At 42.3% G+C, this 22,340-nt stretch overlaps 1 protein-coding gene across 1 annotated transcript in view; it reads right to left on the bottom strand.

The window, feature by feature from the left end:
* MIPEP (mitochondrial intermediate peptidase) overlaps positions 1-22,340 on the bottom strand; it is an 80,646-nt gene that overhangs the window by 22,596 nt on the left and 35,710 nt on the right. The window contains exons 15-16 of the mRNA XM_063127028.1: positions 20,359-20,433; positions 16,219-16,338 (exon numbers count right to left, since the gene is read on the bottom strand). Of these exons, the coding sequence (XP_062983098.1) occupies positions 16,219-16,338; positions 20,359-20,433 (195 nt within the window). The remainder of the gene's footprint in view (positions 1-16,218; positions 16,339-20,358; positions 20,434-22,340) is intronic.

Genomic DNA, 22,340 nt, shown 5'->3' with positions numbered 1-22,340 from the left:
TCGAGTTAAGCAACCGCTTTCAGCTTCTGGAGGATGAGTCTGAAGGACAGTTTGCAGAGGAAGAAGTAAAGCAGACAGGGTTACCGAAGCTCATAAAGTCCACGGACACATGCCCCTTTCTTCTCATCCATGTGGGAACAAATGATGTTGCCAAGCAGAGCTACGAAGAAATCATTTCAGACTTTGAAGCTCTGGGAAGGAAACTGAAGAACTTTGGGGCCCAGGTAGTTTTCTCATCCATCCTCCCGGTTCTTGGAAGAGGATTAGAAAGGGAAAGAAAAATACTCCGGATGAACGACTGGCTACAAAGGTGGTGCCGACGTGAGAGTTTTGGATTCTGGGACCACTGGCTACGCTACTTGGAACATGAACTGCTGGCAAGGGATGGGTTGCACCTCTCAAGGGCTGGAAAGAATGTGTTCGGCCACAGCATGAAGAAATGCAGGTTGCTTACCTGTAACTGTAGTTCTTCGAGTGGTCATCTATGCATTCACACATATGGGCTCTGCGCCTGCGCTGAGACCTAGATCGGAACCTCCAATAGCTAAGTGAAACGCTTTTGGGCGGGAACCCCTCCCCCACGCCACTGCGCATGTACCGTGGGTTCCCGCCCATACCTCAGTTCATAGGAGTCCGACATTGTGCTCCCATAAACATGAATGTAATAATATTGTCTCAATATGTACTTTACCACATATATAAAGCATCTGCAGAATAAAGAATAACATGTACCACCAAGTGGGGTTGGTGGGTGGGTTGTGTGAATGCATAGATGACCACTCGAAGAACTACAGTTACAGGTAAGCAACCTGCATTTCTTCATCGTGGTCTCTATGCATCACACATATGGGCGAATAGCAAGCTGACATACCTTGGAGGTGGGTTGGTGCATCATCTTAACACCTCAGAACGCACTGGGTTGGTGCGTCATCTCAAAACCTCAGAAAGTAAGCTCAACTAAAAACTTTTCTTTTTCCTAAAGCTTTTAACACTTGATGTTGTGCAGACTTCTACTGTTACTTTCTACTGTTAGTTTTACCCTACCCTGTGCCTCCTTACCCTACCCTGTACCTGTTTGCATTCTCTTCCCCTCCTTATTGTTTTACTATGATTTTATTAGATTGTAAGCCTATGCGGCAGGGTCTTGCTATTTACTGTTTTACTCTGTACAGCACCATGTACATTGATGGTGCTATATAAATAAATAAATAAAATAATAATAATAATAATAATAATAATAATAATAATAATAATAATAATAATAATGGAGCAGTCCTGACGGGCACGAGTGTCCAAACTGTAGTGCCTGACAAACGTAGACGGGGTGGACCACGTCGCGGCTTTACAGACGTCTGTCAGAGGAATTCCTCTGCTAAACGCAACAGATATTGCTACAGCTCTGGTTGAGTGAGCTGTCACCGGTTGCTGTAACTTTAGCTTCGATAGTGAATAGGCAAGATTAATTGTCTCAATAATCCACTTTGATAATCTTTGGCATGAGACTGGGAGTCCTTTAGATGGTTCTCCATAACAAACAAACAATTGTTTAGTTTTTCTAAAGCTCTCAGTTCTAGCCTTGTAGAAGGCGAGAGCTCTCCTCACATCGAGTGTATGGAGTGATGCATCGATCGCTGTTGCTGGATTTGGAAAAAATGCCGGGAGGATGATGTCTTGAGAGACATGAAATTTTGATACTACCTTGGGTAGAAATGAAGGGTCCGTACGTAAAACAACCTTGTCCCTATGAAAAATTGTGAAAGGGGGGTCGATCTTGAGAGCTTTAAGCTCGCTTGCACGTCTCGCTTAAGTTATAGCTACTAGGAAAACAGTCTTAAAAGATAGAAGTCTTAGATCCGTTGTGGCCATAGGTTCGAAAGGTTTAGTAGTTAGAGACTGCAAGACCACCGATAGGCTCCACGATGGGACGACCTCTTTGATGGTCAGTATCGTGTTCTTCGAGCCCTTTAGGAATGTTTTTGAGAGGGGGTGCGTAAAGGGCGAGTGTCCATCGATACCTTTATGAGAAGCTGCTATAGCTGCTAAATGAACCCTAATTGAGGACAGTTTCAGTCCTTGTCGATACAACGACAGTAAGTTTTCGAGTATTGTCGAAATAGGGCAAGAGTTTGCTATCTGATCGTTCTGTGAAGTGAATGTTAGAAATCTCCGCCATTTTATTGCGTAAGATTTCCTTGTTGATGGCTTCCTCGATGCCGTCAGTATCTGGTCAACTGTCAGGTTTACGGTACGGGAGGAGTCGGGGTTATCCTCCACGCTGTCATCTTGAGTGTCGACAGGTCTGCATGTCGAACCCTGCCCTGGTGTCGAGACAAGAGCTTCGGTACCGTGGGAGTCTGATGTAGTCCCGCTTCGACAGTCGAAGAGTGTGCGGGAACCAGGCCTGTAGAGGCCACCACGGCGTTATCAGGATGCAGTCTGAGTTGTCTGTTTGGATTTTCGCTAGGACTCTTGTTAGCAGAGGGAACGGGGGGAAAATGTAAAGAAGATCCCCCTTCCACGTTCTTGTGAAAGCGTCTCCTAGCGAGTTCTCTCCTTTTCCTGCTCTGCTGCAGAATCTGGAACAGACTGCGTTTTCTTCGGTGGCGAAGACATCGACGGCTGGATACCTCCAGTACCGAAAAAGGTGTTCCCTCGTTTTGGTATCGAGCTCCCACTCGTGGTCGGCATGGAAAGACCTGCTGAGTGAGTCCGCGATGGTGTTGTCTTTCCCTGCGACATGGATCGCAGTCAGGTAGGTATTTTTCTTTATACACCAATTCCATATTCTGATCGCAGATCGAGTCAATGGGTACGATCTGGTTCCGCCCTGTCTGTTGATATAACAGACTACGGTGGTGTTATCTGTGGCAATCAGGACGTTTCGGCCCTCGATGATCTGGGCGAAGGTCTTTACCGCATTCTCTACTGCCAAAAGCTCTAGGTGATTGATATGTTCCTCCTTTAAGCTGGGAGACCATCGACCTTGGGCGGTAAGGGAGTCGCAATGAGCTCCCCACCCATCCATGGAGGCATCGGTTGTGATCGTTACCGAGGGCGACAGTCTTTGGAACGGAACCCCTTCTAGTAAGTTCCCTATCGACAGCCACCATTTCAGAGATGCTCGCACTTGTCTCGGGATGGAAAGAAAGGTTCTGTGAGCGTTGCGTCAAAGGTCGAACGTTCTTAAAAACCACCCTTGCAGAACTCTCATACGCAGTCTTGCAAACTTGATCACTGCGGTAGTTGCTGCCATTAGACCAAGCAGTCTTTGGATCGTCCAAGCTGAGAGTTTTACTCGACTCTCGGTACAGAGGATGAGATCTTGAAGTGTCTTTGCCCTGGGCACGGGAAGATAGGCTCTCCCATCCAGGGACGATAAGGTCACCCCTATAAAGTCTATTTTCCTTTGTGGGGTTAGGATGGATTTCTCCTCGTTGACCCAAAGTCCTAACGAGTCTAATAGGTTGAGAGTCATAGTTATACTTTCCTGGAGTGTGGAACTGTTCTCCGCCAGGAGCCAGTCGTCTAGATATGGGTAGACATAAATCTCTTTCTGTCGTAGGTGGGCGCACACTACCGCCATCACCTTCGTGAAGACCCTCGGCGCCGTCACAAGTCCAAAGGGCAGGACAGTGAACTGGAACTGTTGAGTTCCAATGGCGAACCGCAGGTAAGCTTGATGCGACTTCATGATGGATATGTGGAAGTAGGCATCCCTCAAATCTACCACAGCGAACCAAACTCCCGTATGAAGGAGTTGGAGAATAGAAGAAACCGTTGTCATACGGAACTTTTTGGGGGTGATGTAATTGTTTAATTTTCTGAGGTCCATAATTGGTCGAAGACCCCCATCCTTCTTCGGGATCGTGAAGTAGCGCAAGAAGAACCCCTGATTGGTCTGGTCTGCTGGTACAGGAGAGATGGCTCCTTTCGTTAGTAGGATTTGTACCTCGAGTAGCAGGGGGGGGGGATGGCGTCGTTACTTTCACACCCGAAGAAGGAGGGAGGGCATCGAACTCGATGGCATACCCCTCTTTGATGATAGTGAGCACCCAGGAGTCGGTTGTTATTAACTCCCATTGATGGTAATGGGGTGCTAGACGGTTTGCAAAAGGTGGTAGATTTGGGGCACAGAAGTCAAACCCGCTGCTTTTTGTTGAAGTCTGGCTGACGTTTGTCCGACTGGAATCGACCTTGATAAGGTCTCTTCTTCTGTAATTGTTGTTGTTGTCGTGGTTGTCCTTGATAATGAGGACATTGTTGATACTGTTGAGGAGGTGGTCTTGACCACCATTTTGGCCTGTACTGGGAGACGGGTGCTGTGAAACCCATCTTTTTAGCGGTGGTGCGGTCCTTGTATATCGAATCGAGGGCATCATCCGTCTTGGAATTGAATAAGCCTCCCCGTCGAAGGGCAGGCTCTCTATCCTAGTCTTAGTCTCGTTGGTTAGATTAGCAGATCTCAACCAAGCGTGCCTTCTCAAAGATATGGCGCACATCATGGATTTGGAGTGGCAATCAGTCTGGTGCCTGGCTGTGGATAGTTGTTGCCTGGCTATGGCCGAAGCCTCCGACTGAAACACTCTGGCTAACTCTCTTTTGTCCTCTGGAAGATAGTCACATAACGATCCTATCTTCTCCCAAAGAAACAACTGGTACCGGGCCATTGTGGCCTCATAAGTGGCAGCCCTGATACCGAGCGATGATGAGGAGTAAATTTTTCTCCCCGTTACATCCAGCTTCCTGCCCTCTTTGTCTGTCGGTGCCGAGTGAGTTCTCTGCGATCGGCCCTGTGCAGATTCGACCACTATGGAGTTGGGTTTCGGATGTTGTAGTAAAAAACCTGCGTCCTTTTCTTGGACCCTGTACATAGTTTCTAGTTTCCTAGAAGTAGGTTGCGTCAGTGCCGGGGTCTTCCAAGACAACTGGGCTGTTTGTTTCAGAGTTGGCGGGAGTGGTATAGCGACTGCCGTGTTCGAGTCTGTATGAAAGACGTCGTATATGGGCTCGTCGATGGGCTTGTCAGGTTTTTGGATATTTAGACCTAACGACTGGGCCATTCTCAGGATGTGTTCGGAGAATCGGCCCATGTCCTCTGAAGGAGACGCCGGATCAGCGGTATACACTGCGTCCTCAGGCGATGGGAGTGACGGAGCAATTGAAACGGCAGATTCAGAGTCAGAAGGGTAGTCTTCCTCTGGAGAGGAAGGTGTAGGAAGTCGTAGCTGCTGCTGTACTGGCTCTAAGGCTTGCTCTTGATGTGGAGGTACCATAGGTGCCGATGGTATCGGGGAAGCATGGTCTCGGCGCCGATGGCTTGATACCGGCGAAGCGTGGTGAGATGGAGGCGGAGCAACCGGAATCTGAAAAACTCTGGTTGGAGGCGGTGGCTGGGTGAAATATGCTTCTGGCGGGTATTGATACCTTCGCTCATCGGGAAAGTAGTCACGCGGGCGATAATATTCCCAGTCGTAATAGCGCTGTCTAGACCTGGGGTCGGAATGTTGGGATGACCTGTCCCAGTCTGATCTGGGTGAACGGTGCTCTTGAATTGCAGTCACTGATGCCGGCGATGGGAGCCGGGTTATTTCAACAACCTCCTCTATCGTCGTAGGTCTTATGGGGCCTCGTATAGAGGTTACTGAGGCCGAGTCCCTTATCTCGCCTTCAGAAAGGCTTGGAGGGTCTTGCTGGTTTGGAGTGGTAGATGTCGCTACCGTAGTCGGTATCGAACGACGGATCGGTACCGAAGCGGTTGCCGTAGCCGTCGGTATCGAGGTGGACGTGCCGCTCTGACTTGGCTTAGAAGCCTCCGAAGGCCTTGAAGAGGACTTATCCAGCCTCTTTTTCTTTTTCTTCTCCGTTTCGGAGGATTTAGGAGTCCGGGCTTTCTTGGCAATTTTCTTAGCTGCGGAACTCGCTAATGACCGTCCTGGCGTGAGGGGTATCTTTGCCCTATAGTCCGCCACGGTCTTGTCAGAGATTACGAACGAGCACGTTTCGGTATCGTGTTCAACCTCAGCGGTCTCTTGAGTGACTGGTTTGTCCATTCTTTACCGTGCTGTGTTAGTGGCCTTGAGCGCCTTCTCCCACAGAATAGAGCGTAGTCTGTCTGCCCTATTCTTGCGGGTCTGCTTAGTAAAGGCCATACAATGATGGCAGGCCTGCACCTTGTGACCCTCGCCTAGGCAGAGTACACAAAGAGAATGCCCATCTGTGGGCGGGAGTTTAGCCCCGCAGCTTACACATTTACGAAATGGGGCCTTAACTGCCATACGCCTTAGGCGGCGGCGACCAAAAGATCGCTGAGTGTTTTTAACCTGTTGGATGTTTTTTATGGTTTTAATTTTTGTGAACCGCCCAGAGAGCTTCGGCTATTGGGCGGTATAAAAATGTAATAAATAAATAAATAAATAAAACTAACTACTCTAATTTTTTTTTATGTATAAAAACAGGGATAAGGAAGGAAAGAAGATCAAGAGATCTCAACTTGTCGTTGAAGACGAAAAAACGGTAAGTAACGGAGGTTGGATTCTAGCGTCTAGCACAATGGCGGACGAAGAAGAACTGAGGTAAGGGCGGGAACCCACGGTACATGCGCAGTGGCGTGGGGGAGGGGTTCCCGCCCAAAAGCGTTTCGCTTAGCTATTGGAGGTTCCAATCTAGGTCTCAGCGCAGGCGCAGAGCCCATATGTGTGATGCATAGAGACCACGATGAAGAACTTGATCAGGAGGGCTTTAAACTGAATCTTACGGGGGTGGGAGAAGTAAATCTCGAGGCAACAAGGGATGAAGGCCAAGGCACCACAGTACAGAGAACAGCTCCCATAGTGCCCCAAAATAGTGTCCGCAACAATGTAGGAACAAAGCCAGACTATAAAACACATGATCTTCGATGTCTATATACTAATGCCCAGAGCATGGGAAACAAACAGAACGAACTTGAACTCTTATTACATGAAGGCAAATACGACTTGATAGGTATAACTGAAACTTGGTGGGATGACTCCTATGACTAAAATATAGCAATTGAAGGATATAACTTGTTCAAAAAGAACAGAAGAAATAGAAAGGGAGGTGGGGTTGCACTATATGTTAAAAATACCTATCCCTGCACAGAAATACAGGCGGATCAGACTGGGAGCCCCATCGAGAGCATCTGGATTAAAATAAATGGGGCAAGGAATAAAAAGAACATGATAATCGGAGTCTACTACCGACCACCTAATCAAGGAGAAGACGAGGACGAAACTTTTGAGAAACAAATTGCCAGTGTTTCAAGGAAGTGTGATATAGTAGTGATGGGGGACTTCAATTACCCTGATATCTGTTGGGAGACCAATACTGCCAAAAGCGGCCCTTCCAAGAAATTCCCGACATGCGTGGGTGATAACTTTCTCCTACAGAAAGTGGAGGAAGGAACTAGAGGATCGGCAATCCTTGACTTGATATTGACCAATAGGGATGACTTAGTGGATAAAGTGGCAGTTACGGAAACTCTGGGGGAAAGTGACCACGTCATACTTGAATTCTTGATTATGAAGGAGACAAAAGTTGAGTGTAGCCATACACGTACTCTGGATTTTAGGAAAGCTGATTTTAATAAACTCAGAACTATGATAAGTAAGGCCCCATGGCAAGTGAGCCTAATGAGAAAAGGAGTGCAGGATGGGTGGGAGTATTTTAAAAAGGAAATTTTAAAGGCACAGTTACAAACAATTCCAACAAGGAGAAAAGATAGAAGACAACAGAGGAAACCAATGTGGCTCCACAAAAAGCTTAGAGATTACCTGAAAACAAAAAGGTGGAAGGAAGGCCAGGCTACAAAAGAAGAGTACAGACAAGTGGCGCAGAAGTGCCGAAATGGCGTCAGGAAGGCTAAAGCTCAGAATGAGCTGAGATTAGCGAGGGATGCTAAAAGCAATAAAAAGGCTTTCTTCAGATATGTGAGTAGTAAAAGACAGAGGAAAGAAATGGTGGTTCAACTGCTTAATGAGGATGGCAAATTGATAACAGATGACAAAGAAAAGGCTGAAGTGCTCAATTCCTACTTTGCCTCAGTCTTCTCCCAAAAGCAGGTCTATGACGCCCCTAGAAAAAGTGAAGCAGAAGTTGAGGGGGAAGGATTATAGTTTGAAATTGATAAACAAATGGTCAAAGAACACCTAATTTCCTTGAATGCGTTCAAATCTCTAGGGCCCGATGAACTGCATCCTAGAGTAATGAAGGAGCTAGCGGAAGAACTCTCAAAACCTTTGTCTATTATCTTTGCAAAATCATGGAAGACGGGTGAGGTGCCGGACGACTGGAGGAGGGCTAACATTGTCCCTATCTTCAAAAAGGGCAAAAAGGAGGAACCTGGGAACTACAGACCAGTCAGTCTGACATCCATCCCTGGGAAAATTCTGGAGCAGATTATAAAGAAGTCAATCTGTAAACACCTTGAAATCAATGCGGTGATTACTAGAAGCCAACATGGATTTGTCAAGAACAAGTCCTGTCAGACAAATTTGATCTCATTTTTTGATAAGGTAACCTCCCTTGTGGACCGTGGGAAGCTGTGGACGTCATATATCTTGACTTCAGCAAAGCTTCTGACAAAGTACCACATGACATTCTGATTAACAAACTAGCTAAAAGTGGGCTAGATGGAACAACTATTAGGTGGATTCACAGTTGGCTACAGAATCGGACTCAAAGAGTACTTATCAATGGAACCTTCTCAAACTGGGGAGAGGCAACGAGTGGGGTACCGCAGGGCTCAGTCCTGGGCCCAGTGCTCTTCAACATTTTTATTAATGATTTGGATGAGGAGGTGCAGGGAACGCTGATCAAATTTGCAGATGACACAAAATTGGGTGGGATAGCGAATACCCTGGAAGACAGAAACAAACTTCAAAGTGATCTTGATAGGCTGGAGTGCTGGGCTGAAAACAACAGGATGAAATTTAATAGGGATAAATGCCAAGTTCTACATTTAGGAAATAGAAACCAAATGCAGTTACAAGATGGGGGACACTTGGCTCAGCAATACTACAAACGAGAAGGATCTTGGAATTGTTGTAGATTGCAAGCTGAATATGAGCCAACAGTGCGATATGGCTGCAAGAAAGGCAAATGCTATTTTGGGCTGCATTAATAGAAGTATAGCTTCCAAATCACGTGAGGTACTGGTTCCTCTCTATTCGGCCCTGGTTAGGCCTCATCTAGAGTATTGTGTCCAGTTCTGGGCTCCACAATTCAAGAAGGACGCAGACAAGCTGGAGCGTGTTCAGAGGAGGGCAACCGGGATGCTCAGGGGTCTGGAAACAAAGCCCTATGAAGAGAGACTGAAAGAACTGGGCATGTTTAGCCTGGAGAAGAGAAGATTGAGGGGAGACATGATAGCACTCTTCAAATACTTAAAAGGTTGTCACACAGAGGAGGGCCAGGATCTCTTCTCGATCCTCCCAGAGTGCAGGACACGGAATAACGGGCTCAAGTTAAAGGAAACCAGATTCCAGCTGGACATCAGGATAAACTTCCTGACTGTTAGAGCAGTACAACAATGGAATCAGTTACTTAGGGAGGTTGTGGGCTCTCCCACACTAGAGGCATTCAAGAGGCAGCTGGACAAGCATCTGTCAGGGATGCTTTAGGGTGGGGGGGGCGGAGCTTGGCAGCCATGGCGGTGGCAGGTTTCTTCTGAGGCTCTGAGTGGCTTTGCCGGAAAAAGCAATTATCTATTTTTTAATGGGCATAAATCTTTGAGCAAACGACAGGAAATGATTATAAAAGCTATCGGAGCTGGAAAGTGTTGAGAAGAGCCGATGGGAGGAGGTGAGCTTGATGGAATGTCTTTATAAACTGCAGAGGCAAAACCGAAAGTAACATGATTGATGTCGCAGTTTGAAAAGAAAGAACTTATGCTTGTTAGACGTTGATCTGATTTACAGCGATCCTCACTTCTCATCCCTTATCTTAAGTTGGAAAGATTGAAATACTGGCTTTGAAGTTGTTTGCTGTAATCTTTGTAAAGTGGAAAGTGGAAGCTGTTTGCGGTGTGCCGAGAAGGGGGGGGTGAAGGGGAAGAAACAGCATTCTGTGAGGGAGATGTGGGATTTTGAGAAACTGTGAATGATTGGATCTGATCCCCTCTAGTGAATGCTGTTGTGAACTGAATATATTTCCTCCCCCTCGGGAAGAAGGTGGTGTGTTTGGCACATAGAAGAGAAGCCAGTAAAAGTTGCTAAGGAAGTGGGGGCTCTAAGATTTATGCCCTACTCAGAAGGGTCCTATGTCCAACATTAAAAAAAAGATTAAGAAGTGGGAAAAGTTGAAACCTTCAAATCATAATTTAACCCACCTCTCCCACCTGGAAGATACAGCCCCCGGAACAGACCAGGAAGACGAAGTTATAGACCCAGTTTCTTTGGATACAGTACCAAATAAAGAAAAGAATATGGCTGAAGGGGGAAAAGCAATGGACAGCAACTTTCCCTCCCTAGCAGAAATTAAGGCAGTTATTGTAGAGAATAATATCATCATTTTTTAAAAAATGGATCAGCAAATGAATGAATTTAGACAACAAATGCGTGTTCTTTCGGATAAGACCGCAGAAAACTCGGATAAGATCAAAGAGATAGAGGCAAAAGCGGAATTGGACCAGAAGAAGCAAGAGGCTTTTGAAAAATCAACAAATATTCAATTCAAGGAATGGGAATTACGTCTGATTGCCTTGGAAGACCAATCTCGTAGATCTTCGATTCGAATAAAGCAGCTGAAGCAGATACAAGGAGAAGACCTTAGAGAAATCATTCTGAACTGGTTCAAAGAGCTGATGCCTGACATACCAATAGATGGATCGGATCTGGACCGAGTCCACCGCGTGGGGGGGCAAAACTACAAAGGGACTAGAGATATTTTGGTGAAATTTGGTAACTATTATAAAAAAGAGCAAATCATGAAAGAATTGAGATCTTTGACCCAGTTACAATATAAAGGCAAAGCAGTGCAAATTTATAATGATCTTTCTCAACATACATTAAATTGGAGACAGAGTATTAAACCAATAACTGGAATGTTAATGCAGAACAAAATTCCATATGCATGGGGTTACCCGGTTTTCTTAAGATTTACATATGGGAGGAGGGAACACAGAGTAACCTCATTGGATCAAGGTAAAGAATTGCTGAAGAGGCTGGGTCTGGATGGGGAAGCAAATGGGGCTGGAGTGGGTGGGGGAGGGAATGAGGCTGGGACATCTGGAGAGTAAGAGAATTGTTAATTATGTTTGGAGATAATTGCAAATAGAAATGCTAATATAGAAACCTGCCGGCCAGGCGCAGCACTGCCTCCCCCCCCCCTTTAAAGTAGATGGCTGGAGTACTAGACTCACGGGGATATGGGGGGGGGATTAGAGTGGGGGTGGGGAGGGGGGAAGGTAGGAGAGGAGGGATTGGGGTAGGAGGGTGGGGGTTTTATGTATGGAGTTTGTTTTTTTATGTAAGCAAGTTTGAATTGCTGAGCACAAGGGATCGGAAGAGATTTCAAAAGGGTGATTATGGATAAAAAGATAAAGGTATCAACACTCAATGTTAAAGGTTTGGGGGCAGTCGTGAAAAGGAAGAGAATAGAACAAATGCTTAATAAAGAGGGATCAGATATTATAATGGTCCAAGAGACACACCAAGGCTCCGAGAATTCGAATATGATAAAATTAAAGTGGCTAGCCTATTATGAAAAGTCATTAGGGACATCGAAAAAAAATGGAGTGGCCACTTTGATTTCAAAAAAAAGTGGGTTTATATTAGAAGAAGTAAAAAAGGATGATAAGGGTAGATATCTTATGTTAAAAGGTAAAATTGAGGGAAAGGTCTATACTTTGATTAATGTTTATGCCCCAAATGAGAGGCATAGAGAGTTTTTTATAAAGTTGTTTAAAGAAATAGAAGAATTTAAGGAGGGGTATGCTATATTAGCTGGGGATTTTAATATGGTTATGGATAATAAACGGGACAGGTCAAATCCCACTAATGCTGAAAAGAGGAACAATATGACTATATTGAATAAATTAGTAAAAGAAAATGATTATTTAGATTCGTGGCGTTTACTTAACGGGAATAGGCCTGGATTTTCATACTTTTCCCCAGTTCATCATACATACTCCAGGATAGATTATATATTTGTTTCAAAAGATTTTGCAACGAGGATTTGTAAAATGGAAATGGGGGTAATAAAAGTAACTGATCATGCCTTGTTAAGTCTAGAATTTACAGTTAAGAAAGATTATAAAGAGGCATATAGATGGAAGCTGAATACAAAGATATTGAAATATAATAAAATAGTAGATAAAATTCGGAAGGAACTGTCGGAGTCATGGGAAATTAATGAAAAAGGAGGAACAGCTGGGTCAGTCATTTGGGACACCATGAAGGCTGTAGCAAGAGGAATCTGTATTAGAGAAACATGTAGTTTAAAAAGACAACAACGTGCAGAACAGGAAAAGTTAGAGATAGAAATTAAAAACTTGGAGGAAAGATATTGGCGAGTTAAAGATAAATATAAATTAGTGGAAATACAAGCTAAGAAGAAACAATTAGAAAATTTAAATATAGAAGAGATTCAAAAGAATTTAATGTATATGAAAAGGGAATATTTTGAAAACAGTGATAAGAACTCGAGGTTGCTTGCCAAGCTCACACAAAAAGAAAAAGGGAGGAATGGGATAGAAACGTTGAAAGATAGCCGAGGGAATTATTGTCATGCAACGAAAGCTAAAATAAAAATTTTTCAGTAATTTTATCAGGAATTGTATAAGGGTAAAGAAATTCAACAAGAAAAGGTGGAGGAGTATATTGGAAGGTTTATAAAGAAGGGAATAAAATTAGAATATAAGGAGTTAATGGAGTCAGTAATAACTCAAAGAGAAGTTGAAGAGGTTATTGATAAGTTAAAAGTTGGTAAATCACCGGGAGCAGATGGTTTGGGTCCAGAATATTATAAGGTCTTCAAAGACTGTTTAGTTCCAAAATTAATGGAACTTTATAATAGGATATTATCAGGAGAGAAGATACCTGAATCATGGGAACATTCAGTGATAATTCTGATCCCAAAACCAGATAAAGATTTGACTAATCCCGATTCTTATAGACCTATTTCTTTAATAAATCAGGATGCTAAAATTTTTACATCTATTATGGCCAAACGGCTAAATAAATTTTTGGCAGAATATATAGGAGCAGATCAATGTGGGTTTGTGGTAGGAAGGCATATGCATAATTTAGTGGGTAGAGTTTTAAATGTAATAAAAAAAGCAAATATTAAGGCAGGTATTATGGCATTAGATATTTTTAAAGCTTTTGATTGTGTGAGCTGGCAGGCACTAAAGAGTATTATAGATAAATTGGGATTTGGAAATAAATTTAAAAATGTAATAGAACAGCTATATTCCCAAAATACGGCGGTAGTGGTGGTAAATGACGGACTTACTGAAAAGATACGACTAGCCAGAGGAACAAGACAAGGATGTCCGCTCTCGCCGGTCCTGTTTGTAATGGTTATGGAAGTTTTGGCGAAGGCACTAAGGGAGGATGAAGAGTTAGAAGGAATTGGAGAGGTAAGGGAAATAAAGTTAAACATGTTTGCGGATGACACTTTATTGACCATTAAGAATCCATTAAGAAAATTAGAAAGAATTAAATATCAGTTGAGGGAATTTGAGGAAATTACAGGGTTAAAAATAAATTGGTCTAAATCAGAGATGATGTTGTTTAACTATACCAAGAAGGAAGAAAAGGATTGGGAATTTAAGGGAATGGAATTGAAAGTTAAGAATGAGATTAAATATTTGGGAATTAAAATTACAAAAAATTTAGAGAATCTTGAAAAGGAAAATTTAACGAGGTTAAAGAAAGAGGTATTAGAGAAATTGGAGAAATATAAAAGATTAAATTTATCTTGGTTCGGAAGAATAGCCTTAATAAAAATGAAGATATTAGCTAAAATTAATTTTGTATTTAGAATGTTACCTATAAAAATATCAGAAACCGAGATAAAAAGTTGGCAAAATATTATTAATAAATATTGTAATGGAGAAAAGAGAGCAAGAGTGAATAAAAATAATTGGTACCTAAGCCAAAAAAAGGGGGGAATGGGTCTCCCAAACATAAAATTATACTACGTAGCAAATAGATTAAGACATGTTGTAGAAGCAATTATGGGAGTAGGAGAATTATATTGGATGGAAGAAAAAACCATAAATAAGGTAGAGATGAATTTGGAGAATGTTTTTTTTAAAGACGGAGGAAGAAAGTGGGTTGGAAGTATAGATAATCCACTCCTGAGGACTCAATGGGAAATTTGGAGTAAATTTAAAGGGAAGCTGCTTCCGAGCAACTCTCCCTTAGCACCGATAATAATGTTAAAGAATTTCCCAGAGGATCTAAAGGGTAGATTATGTAAAATATTAAAAGAGAAAAATAAAATAAGATTAAAGGATTGGGTAAGAGATATTAAAACAAGAGAGGATATGGAAAATTTGTTAAAGGAGAAGAAGCTATCTTGGCTAGAATATGGTCAATTAGAGCAATGGAATAAAAAGTGGATTAAAGATAATAGAATGTGCAGAAAGATGACGAGGTTTGAAGAACTAGTAGTAAGTAAGGAGGAAGGGAAAGGAGGTAGTATAGTTTCAAAAGGATTAATGAGTGAAATATATAAAATATTGTTAGAGAAGGAGTTTAGAGAGAATACAGAGAAAATGGTTTGGGAATCAGATTTGAAGATACAAATAGGGCGACAGAGCTGGGAGGGACTATGGAAACAAAGAGTGTTGAGAAGTTTATCAGTAAGAATAAAGGAGAATTATTTTAAAATTCTATGGAGGTGGTACCTAACCCCGGTTAGATTGAATAAGATAAGTGATCAACATTCAGCAAATTGTTGGAGAGGTTGTGGGGAAAAAGGAACGTATTTACATATGTGGTGGCAATGCAAATATGTACAAAGATTATGGAAGATGGTGTTCTCAGAAATTGAAGAAATAGTGGGAATGAAAATAGAACAAACACCAAAAATAGCATTGCTGTCACTATTTGAAGATATAAAGTGTGGAAAAGGAACTATAGAGCTGATATCGAATTTGTTGGTTGCAGCACGACTGATGGTAGCTAGGAACTGGAAGATCCAAGGGGAATACTCTATTGAGGAATGGTATAAAGAAGTCTGGGACATAGCCATTAATGATAAACTGTCATGTAATATTAAGTGGAGAAAAGGCGTAACTAAAATAAATGAGTTCGAAGGAATTTGGAAACAGTTCCTAGTGTTTGTGTTTACTAAGGGAAGTGGGAAGCCACCAGCAGAAGAAACGATTAGATTTTGGACTCAAGAATGATCCCGAGGTGGGGGGTGCACTTTTATGTTAAGAACGAAGATGTTGTAGTATGATAAGGTATATGTAATAGTTTTTGATATTTGTACTCAACAATCATTCAATATGTATGCAGTAGATATTTGATGTTTTTTTTTTCTTATTGTGTTTTGTTTCAGTTATATTTTGGTAATGTTTATCTATGTTTATATAATGTTGAAAATGAATAAAAATTTAATAATAATAAAAAAGGGATGCTTTAGGGTGGATTCCTGCATTGAGCAGGGGGTTGGACTCGATGGCCTTGTAGGCCCCTTCCAACTCTGCTATTCTATGATTCTATGATTTTATGATTCTATGGATAAGGGAGGGGAAGAGGCAAGATGAGTGCAGGTCAGTGATGACGTCATGTGAGTACCATGTTGCAAAAACACAAGCCAGGCATGACGAGAGTGCGATAAAACGCTGGTGTGATGGAGCTCTGTGGTACTGAACATCACACCTTGCTACTACCCAGATGAACAGGGAGGAAAAGAAAGGTGAGGGTATATTTGCGATGCTGTACAAGAATGCATTTCAGAGGATAAGTGTATGTGTATTCTGGGCACCTATGAGAATGCAGAGAAGGCAGCACTGGAGAAGGAAGAAGAACAAGAGAATGAATTTTCATCCTCTACCCCGCTTCCTCCCCAGCAGTGTTTTACAGAGTCTCAACTTGTTCAAATTTATTTTAATGGGGCATCGCCAATGTTTTTAAAGCAAAATCATAGAATGGGGAAAAACCCACCTTTTCTGCTTGTGCAGTATAGCTGCCTAACCTTCATTTTTCCTTTAAAACATGAATTAGCATGAAACATGGTACTCACAGTATTAGGAACGTATGGCAATCCATAAAATTTCTCTTGTGTTTCCTTTAAAATTTCTGTGGTTGACTTTGGTAGAGGATGCTTCCCATGGTATATTTGGTCCAAAACAGCATAAAAGACCTAGACAGATAATATATATAGACTTAGCTGTGGCTCAGTCTTGCCATTCAGCATGTGGTTAACCAATCCAGACATGCACCAGGATGAAAAATAAAATTGAAATACATGGATTTTCTTGCTTTACTTTAAGAGCATAATATAGAACAATGTACGGAATAATTTAGTTCACACATTCAGTGTTCTCAAGAACTTGTATATACACATGAAGCACTATTTTTCCAAAATGAAGCCCCATAATTTCATGGAATTGTCAGCCTGATGCTTAAAAGATACTGTGCGTATAAACATGTCTATGCACTCTTCAGTTAAAAACTATCACCCATCTCCTCACGGTCCTCAGTTCTTCATGGGTGTTACCCTTGAGACACATGAGCAGATCCAAGGCTACCATTTCTAATTTTATTTCCAGATTAAAATTTTAATCAACACCTGAGGTTAATAAGTCAAGGAAGGAGGGAAGGGGATGAGAAACCAAGCACTGTGTTGGATCCTCTAGCCTCATTTTGTTGTCATTCACAGAACACTGCAAATAGTTTGAAGGCAGGCAGGACATACTACCAAATAAAATAAAATAAAATCCATCTCCAGGTCTTTTTCAAGCCACTCTTAGAACACCGTCACCCAAGCACGAAGTTGCAGGATGTCTTGCATTAGCCCTTCTGCAGCTTTGAGGGAACAGTAAAATTTTGTAAGCGTATGTATCTAAAACAAAATGTAGCACTATTTCTAAAGAGAGGACTAATCTGCAGGAGTTACACATGTTTAGGTCCCATATGCTTTTCTATCCCAATGAAATCAGCATGATTTAAAAATGCTTAACACTGATTGGATTGCACCCTGATATTTCAGATTTTAAGAATGCCTTTTCTTGGCTCAAAAAACTCACCAATTATCAGCCCTGTGCTCTGTGGACCTTGGCATAGAACATTATAGCATGACCATGCTAGAACAAGCCACCCACTTCTTTTTGGGTCTAATGTCAGAGAGGCTATAAAAACCCAAATACTTTCATCATGCTTGGAAAAACAAGCTAATATTTCTGACATGAGAAATCTAAAAAACAAGGTATTACATAGATCTGACAGTGGAAAAACCCAAAAGGTTTGCTGTATTAAGAATCTGGTGAGAGATCTGTAAAAGTTGAATTACTATGACGCTCCACAACTGTTATAGAGATACCTGTAATTTTGCCCCAAGGCTACTTTATTCTAGTTTGTGGTGGAGCAAAACTTAACTGCTTCAGATTGCAGAAAAGGATCATATTTTGGAGTTGCTTCTGCACATTAAAGAAGTCCTTCCAAGTGAAAAAAAATAACCCAACAGGGAGGGGGCTAGACTAAATGCAACTCCCTATTTGAAGCAGCCCAGTCTAGAAATGACTCCTCTGATGTGAAAAAAAGACCTAAGTTTCTCTATCCTGGATCTGAAATTCCACATATTCCCAACTCAACTGTGGGTTTGGAGAGAACTGAAGGAGAAAGAGCTAAGAATTTAAAGGTATAATTATCTAAGCCGTGATATCCTGAAGTGGCTTGGAGAAGACAGACATTTAACCTCACTTATGTTTCAGACTGTCCTTGTTCTCTGTAGGATGAGGTGGGTGACCTAGGCATAACTTTTAGTCACCCTGCAATTTCCAGTGAAAGCTTGGTGTTGAAGAAATTGCTATGACTGCTAAGAGAGAGAAAGTGACTATGCCATTATGGCTCTTGATGTCATGACAGAAGGCTCAATCCTTCCAGAACAGTATGTTTTAAAAGCAGAAAGTCCCCTGCAGGGCAGTCTTCTTTCACAATGGGACCCATGATCAACTGAGAGCACCCTCAATTCAATGGAACCTGCCACCTCAGCCTCACTGATCATATAACAAGGGCATGAATAGAGGCCTTCTACTGTATGTGCATGCTCAGCACCTTTGAAACTTTTGGAGGTTCTCCAAAGCCAGAGACTAGGGGATATTTGCAAGGCAAGGCAAGATCCTTTTCGTTGAGCTAGCATTTGCTTGATGATTACTGTTAATTAAGGTTTCTAATCTCAGTAGGAAAAAAATCATGTGACAATCAACCGAAGCCTAAGCAAGAACACCCATAGTCATGGAGACAAGGGTGAATCTTGTGATTAACTTCCATGTGGATTACTTGGGCAGTGCTGCCTGCAATATTCGCAATTGTATAGCCCAGACTTCAACAAGCAAGGACTGGATTGATCTGAAAGGTGAAAAGACTCATTTAAGATTGATGCCATTCCCATACATTATGTGTATATTATCTCCCACAGTCAATGCATTTCATATGTTTTTTCACCAAGGGATGTTTTATTTACTTAAGAGAAATGAGAGAGAGAGAAAGGCCATTTCCGTACCAGCCGTCTTCCATACCCACTGAGACAGTGGGGAGTATCCTATGGTGGCTCAGCACGAACACTAACAACGTTGTGCAAGTTTAACCCAATGCTAGCACAACATAATTAATGCATGCTATTACAAAGAGAAAAATGGGAATTTGCTGCCAAAGTTCCCACCAAATTCAGTGGCACCATCAAATTTCAACAGCAAATCACTGCTTTCTCACTTTGCGCTAGCAAGTGCTAATGACATTGCACTAGCATTGGTTTATACTAGTGCATTGCTTTATCACTAATGCTGCACCACCATCGGATCCCAGTAGTCCTAATTATTTAGTTAGGGTGCAATCCGGGTGAAAGACAGGGGGAGTGCTACCCTGCTGATCTTCCTGGATCTCTCAGTGGCTTTTGATACCATTGATCATGGTATCTTACTAGACCGGCTCTGCAAGATGGGAGTAGGAGGCACTGTGTTACAGTGGTTCCGCTCCTACTTGCAGGACCGATTCCAGAGAGTGGTATTGGGGGATTCCTGTTCCACCCCATGGCAATTAAGCTGTGGGGTGCCACTGGGTTCTATTCTATCCCCCATGCTGTTCAACATCTATATGAAGCCATTGGGGGAGGTCATTAGGGGTTTTGCAGTTGGGTGCCATCAGTATGCTGATGATACTCAGCTCTACTTTTCCTTGTCGTCGGAGTCAGCTGGGGCTATGAAGGTGCTGGACCAGTGCCTGGAGGTCGTAATGGGCTGGATGAGGGCCAATAAAGCTGAATCCTGATAAGACGGAAGCTCTGTGGATTGGTGGTTCCCGAGTCTGAGAATTGGGTAAGCGACCTGTTCTGGATGAGGTGGCGCTCCCTCTGAAGGAGCAGTTGCATAGCTTGGGAGTACTCCTAGATCCATCACTGTTACTAGAGGCCCAGGTGGACTCTGTGGCACGGAGTACTTGGGGTCAGTTTCAGCTGATCCGCCAGCTACAGCCTTTCCTGGACAGGGACAACCTAGCCACAGTAGTGCATGCACTGGTAACTTCCCGATTAGACTACTGCAGTGCACTCTACGTGGGGCTGCCCTTGAATTTATATTTATTTATTTATTGCATTTATATACCGACCATATCTGAAGCTGTCTGGGCGGTTTACAAAAATTAAAAACAGTAAACATTAAAACAAATATACAAAATTTAAAAACATAAAAAGCATAAAAACACAGTATAAAAATGACTCAGACGTTGCAGCTAGGGCAAAATGCAGCAGCTAGATTGCTGGCAGGTACATCTTACAAAGACCACATAAGTCTCCACACATTCACTAGATTTGCTTCAGGTCTTCCTGAATGCATTTGCCACCTTATTATTTAGGCTAGCATTTTACTGGCAAGTTTTAGCTTTTAAAGTCTGTTTTAATTTGCATATGTATTACTTTTCCAGTGTTATTGAACTCAAACTTTAAAGGTGGTCAGGGTCAGACGTGCAGTTTTAAATAAAGAAATAGGTAAACCTTTAACTACATTAAAATCATCGACAGGTTTCAAGTAAAATTCATTCAAGAGTTGCACAGATATGGCAGAGTATCTACATCACTGAGCTATATTTCAGAAATGATGCTATGCTAACCTAAGATCTGTTACAGCTTCATTGTAAAGGTAAACTCAAATGGAACAAATCAACGTACCTGAAGCTGCATATCAGCAGCAGCACAAACTTTTTTAGATTCACAGAGCCTTGACACCATGTTTTTGGGCAGTGCCTTGAATAGAAAGAATAAAACAATGCTGGTAGCAGTTATCAGTTTTTACATATTACTAATGAACAAACAGAATAAAAGTCAAATGAAAGTAAAACTGTATGGATTTAATTATAAGCTGTGCAAGAACAAGATGGGGCTCTCAATTGCTTCTGTCTCACCATCTCAGTTTCTTTCTGCAAGAGCACTTGACTTTGCTTTGTTTTGCTTCCCTCCTACTTTTGAGAAGGGAGATGATTGGCCCAAGTGAAAACATAGGTTAGTATCCAACAGTAGCATTTAACAAACTCAAATAGTGCTAGTAGGGATCCATCAAATCTTTCTATTATGTAAGTGGTTGTGCATTATGTTTGCACAATAGGTTGCGTAAAGGTAATGCACAGACTCTTGTGAATTGTGCTTGTGCAAACATAACTTTATTTGGAGTAGCAATAGTTGGATTACATGAGACAAAATTACTTCTTTCTGAGGACAGGGAGGAGGAAAGAGAAAGGGAAGAAAGGCACTGAACAGAAAGAGATATAAGTGGGAAAATAACCCCCAATAGGTCATTCCTATACTGCAAACCAGAGGTGTGTCCACCACTTGCAGACCAGGAGCACCATGTGGCCCCCTACTGCCCCACAATGCGGCCTCCAATTTTTTTAAAAAAAAAAACTTTAAAAATGGCATTTATAGCAGCTATGGAGAACCCAAATGGCCAAATTTAGCTTGTTTGCAAGCGTGGCTATCCACAAAATTTTGACAGCAAACCAGCAATTTGTGGGCACCCCAGAGACTTCACGATGCCCCTCAGACTGTGGTCCACCGGGGGGGGGGGGGGAGAGAAAAATGGTCCCAGACCTCCCAAACCTGCCCGGCCCTGTTTTAAACAGTAGGGAATTGAGAAAAATGCCCTGCTTCCTGGCTCATATAATTTATTTCTCTTTCTGGTAGTAGGGGTTGTTGCGAGTTTAAGAGACCCTTTGCACCATGGAGCTTCTCTTAAGGATAGGCATTTGCATGAATACACAAATAAATGCTCTTTTTGGCAGAGAACCATAAAGAGAAATTTACAGGTAATGTATTCCAGACATACACATTAACCCTGTTTTTATGAGAGGAGAAAGTATCTATTGTTACCTGTGAAGAGGCAAAGAAAAAAAATATGCACAAGAGAAGCATCCTTCTACTTCGTTTGATATGAAGTAGAATTGCCTTCCTCAACCTGGTGCCCACCAGATGTCTTGAACTACCACTCCCTGCATTCCTGACCACTGGCCATGCTGGCCAGGGAAAATGGGAGCGGAGGTCCTAAACATCTGGAAGCATCAGGCTGGGTAAAGCTGATTTAGATAGACTTTGAAGACGCAGCTATACACTGCCAGAAACACTGCCTTTGAAAACAGTATCCTCATGTCTAGTTTCCCCATTCTCCTCCATAAGGTGTAGTAAAACCTACACTGGGTCATCACAGTGTGCGTTTCATTACCCCGAATGGCATTAAGGCACAAGATAAGTTTACTCTGTTATGGAGGGGAGGAAGAGAACAGAACATGGGCTGTCCTGTGTTTCTTATAATGTGTGGTTTTGGCCTGAGTTCTGGTGTGACCAAAGCCTCTTAACATGTTAAAAAGCTTCTCTGGCTTCTAAAATGGGACACAGATGTCTGGCATCTGTAAAGAACTCTACAATCAGGCCTGAAGCTTTACAGTTGAAGTGTTTAAGAATTGTTACATCAAAATTTACATTTTTGGGTTCTGCACCAATTATGAGATCTAGAAAAACAATATTGATGTTAACAGAACAATTGCATAAAAGTTACTGCAAATTGAGAAAAAAATTATTGACTAACTAGAGAGATGCTGGAACTGAACAATGGATAAGAACTGCTCCTAAACTGAAAGGCTGCTTCACGTAGTTGTTAGCTA

Source organism: Elgaria multicarinata, chromosome 5 (genome assembly GCF_023053635.1).
Source record: "Elgaria multicarinata webbii isolate HBS135686 ecotype San Diego chromosome 5, rElgMul1.1.pri, whole genome shotgun sequence".
NCBI lineage: Eukaryota > Metazoa > Chordata > Lepidosauria > Squamata > Anguidae > Elgaria > Elgaria multicarinata.
This window is presented reverse-complemented; position numbering and strand designations above follow the sequence as displayed.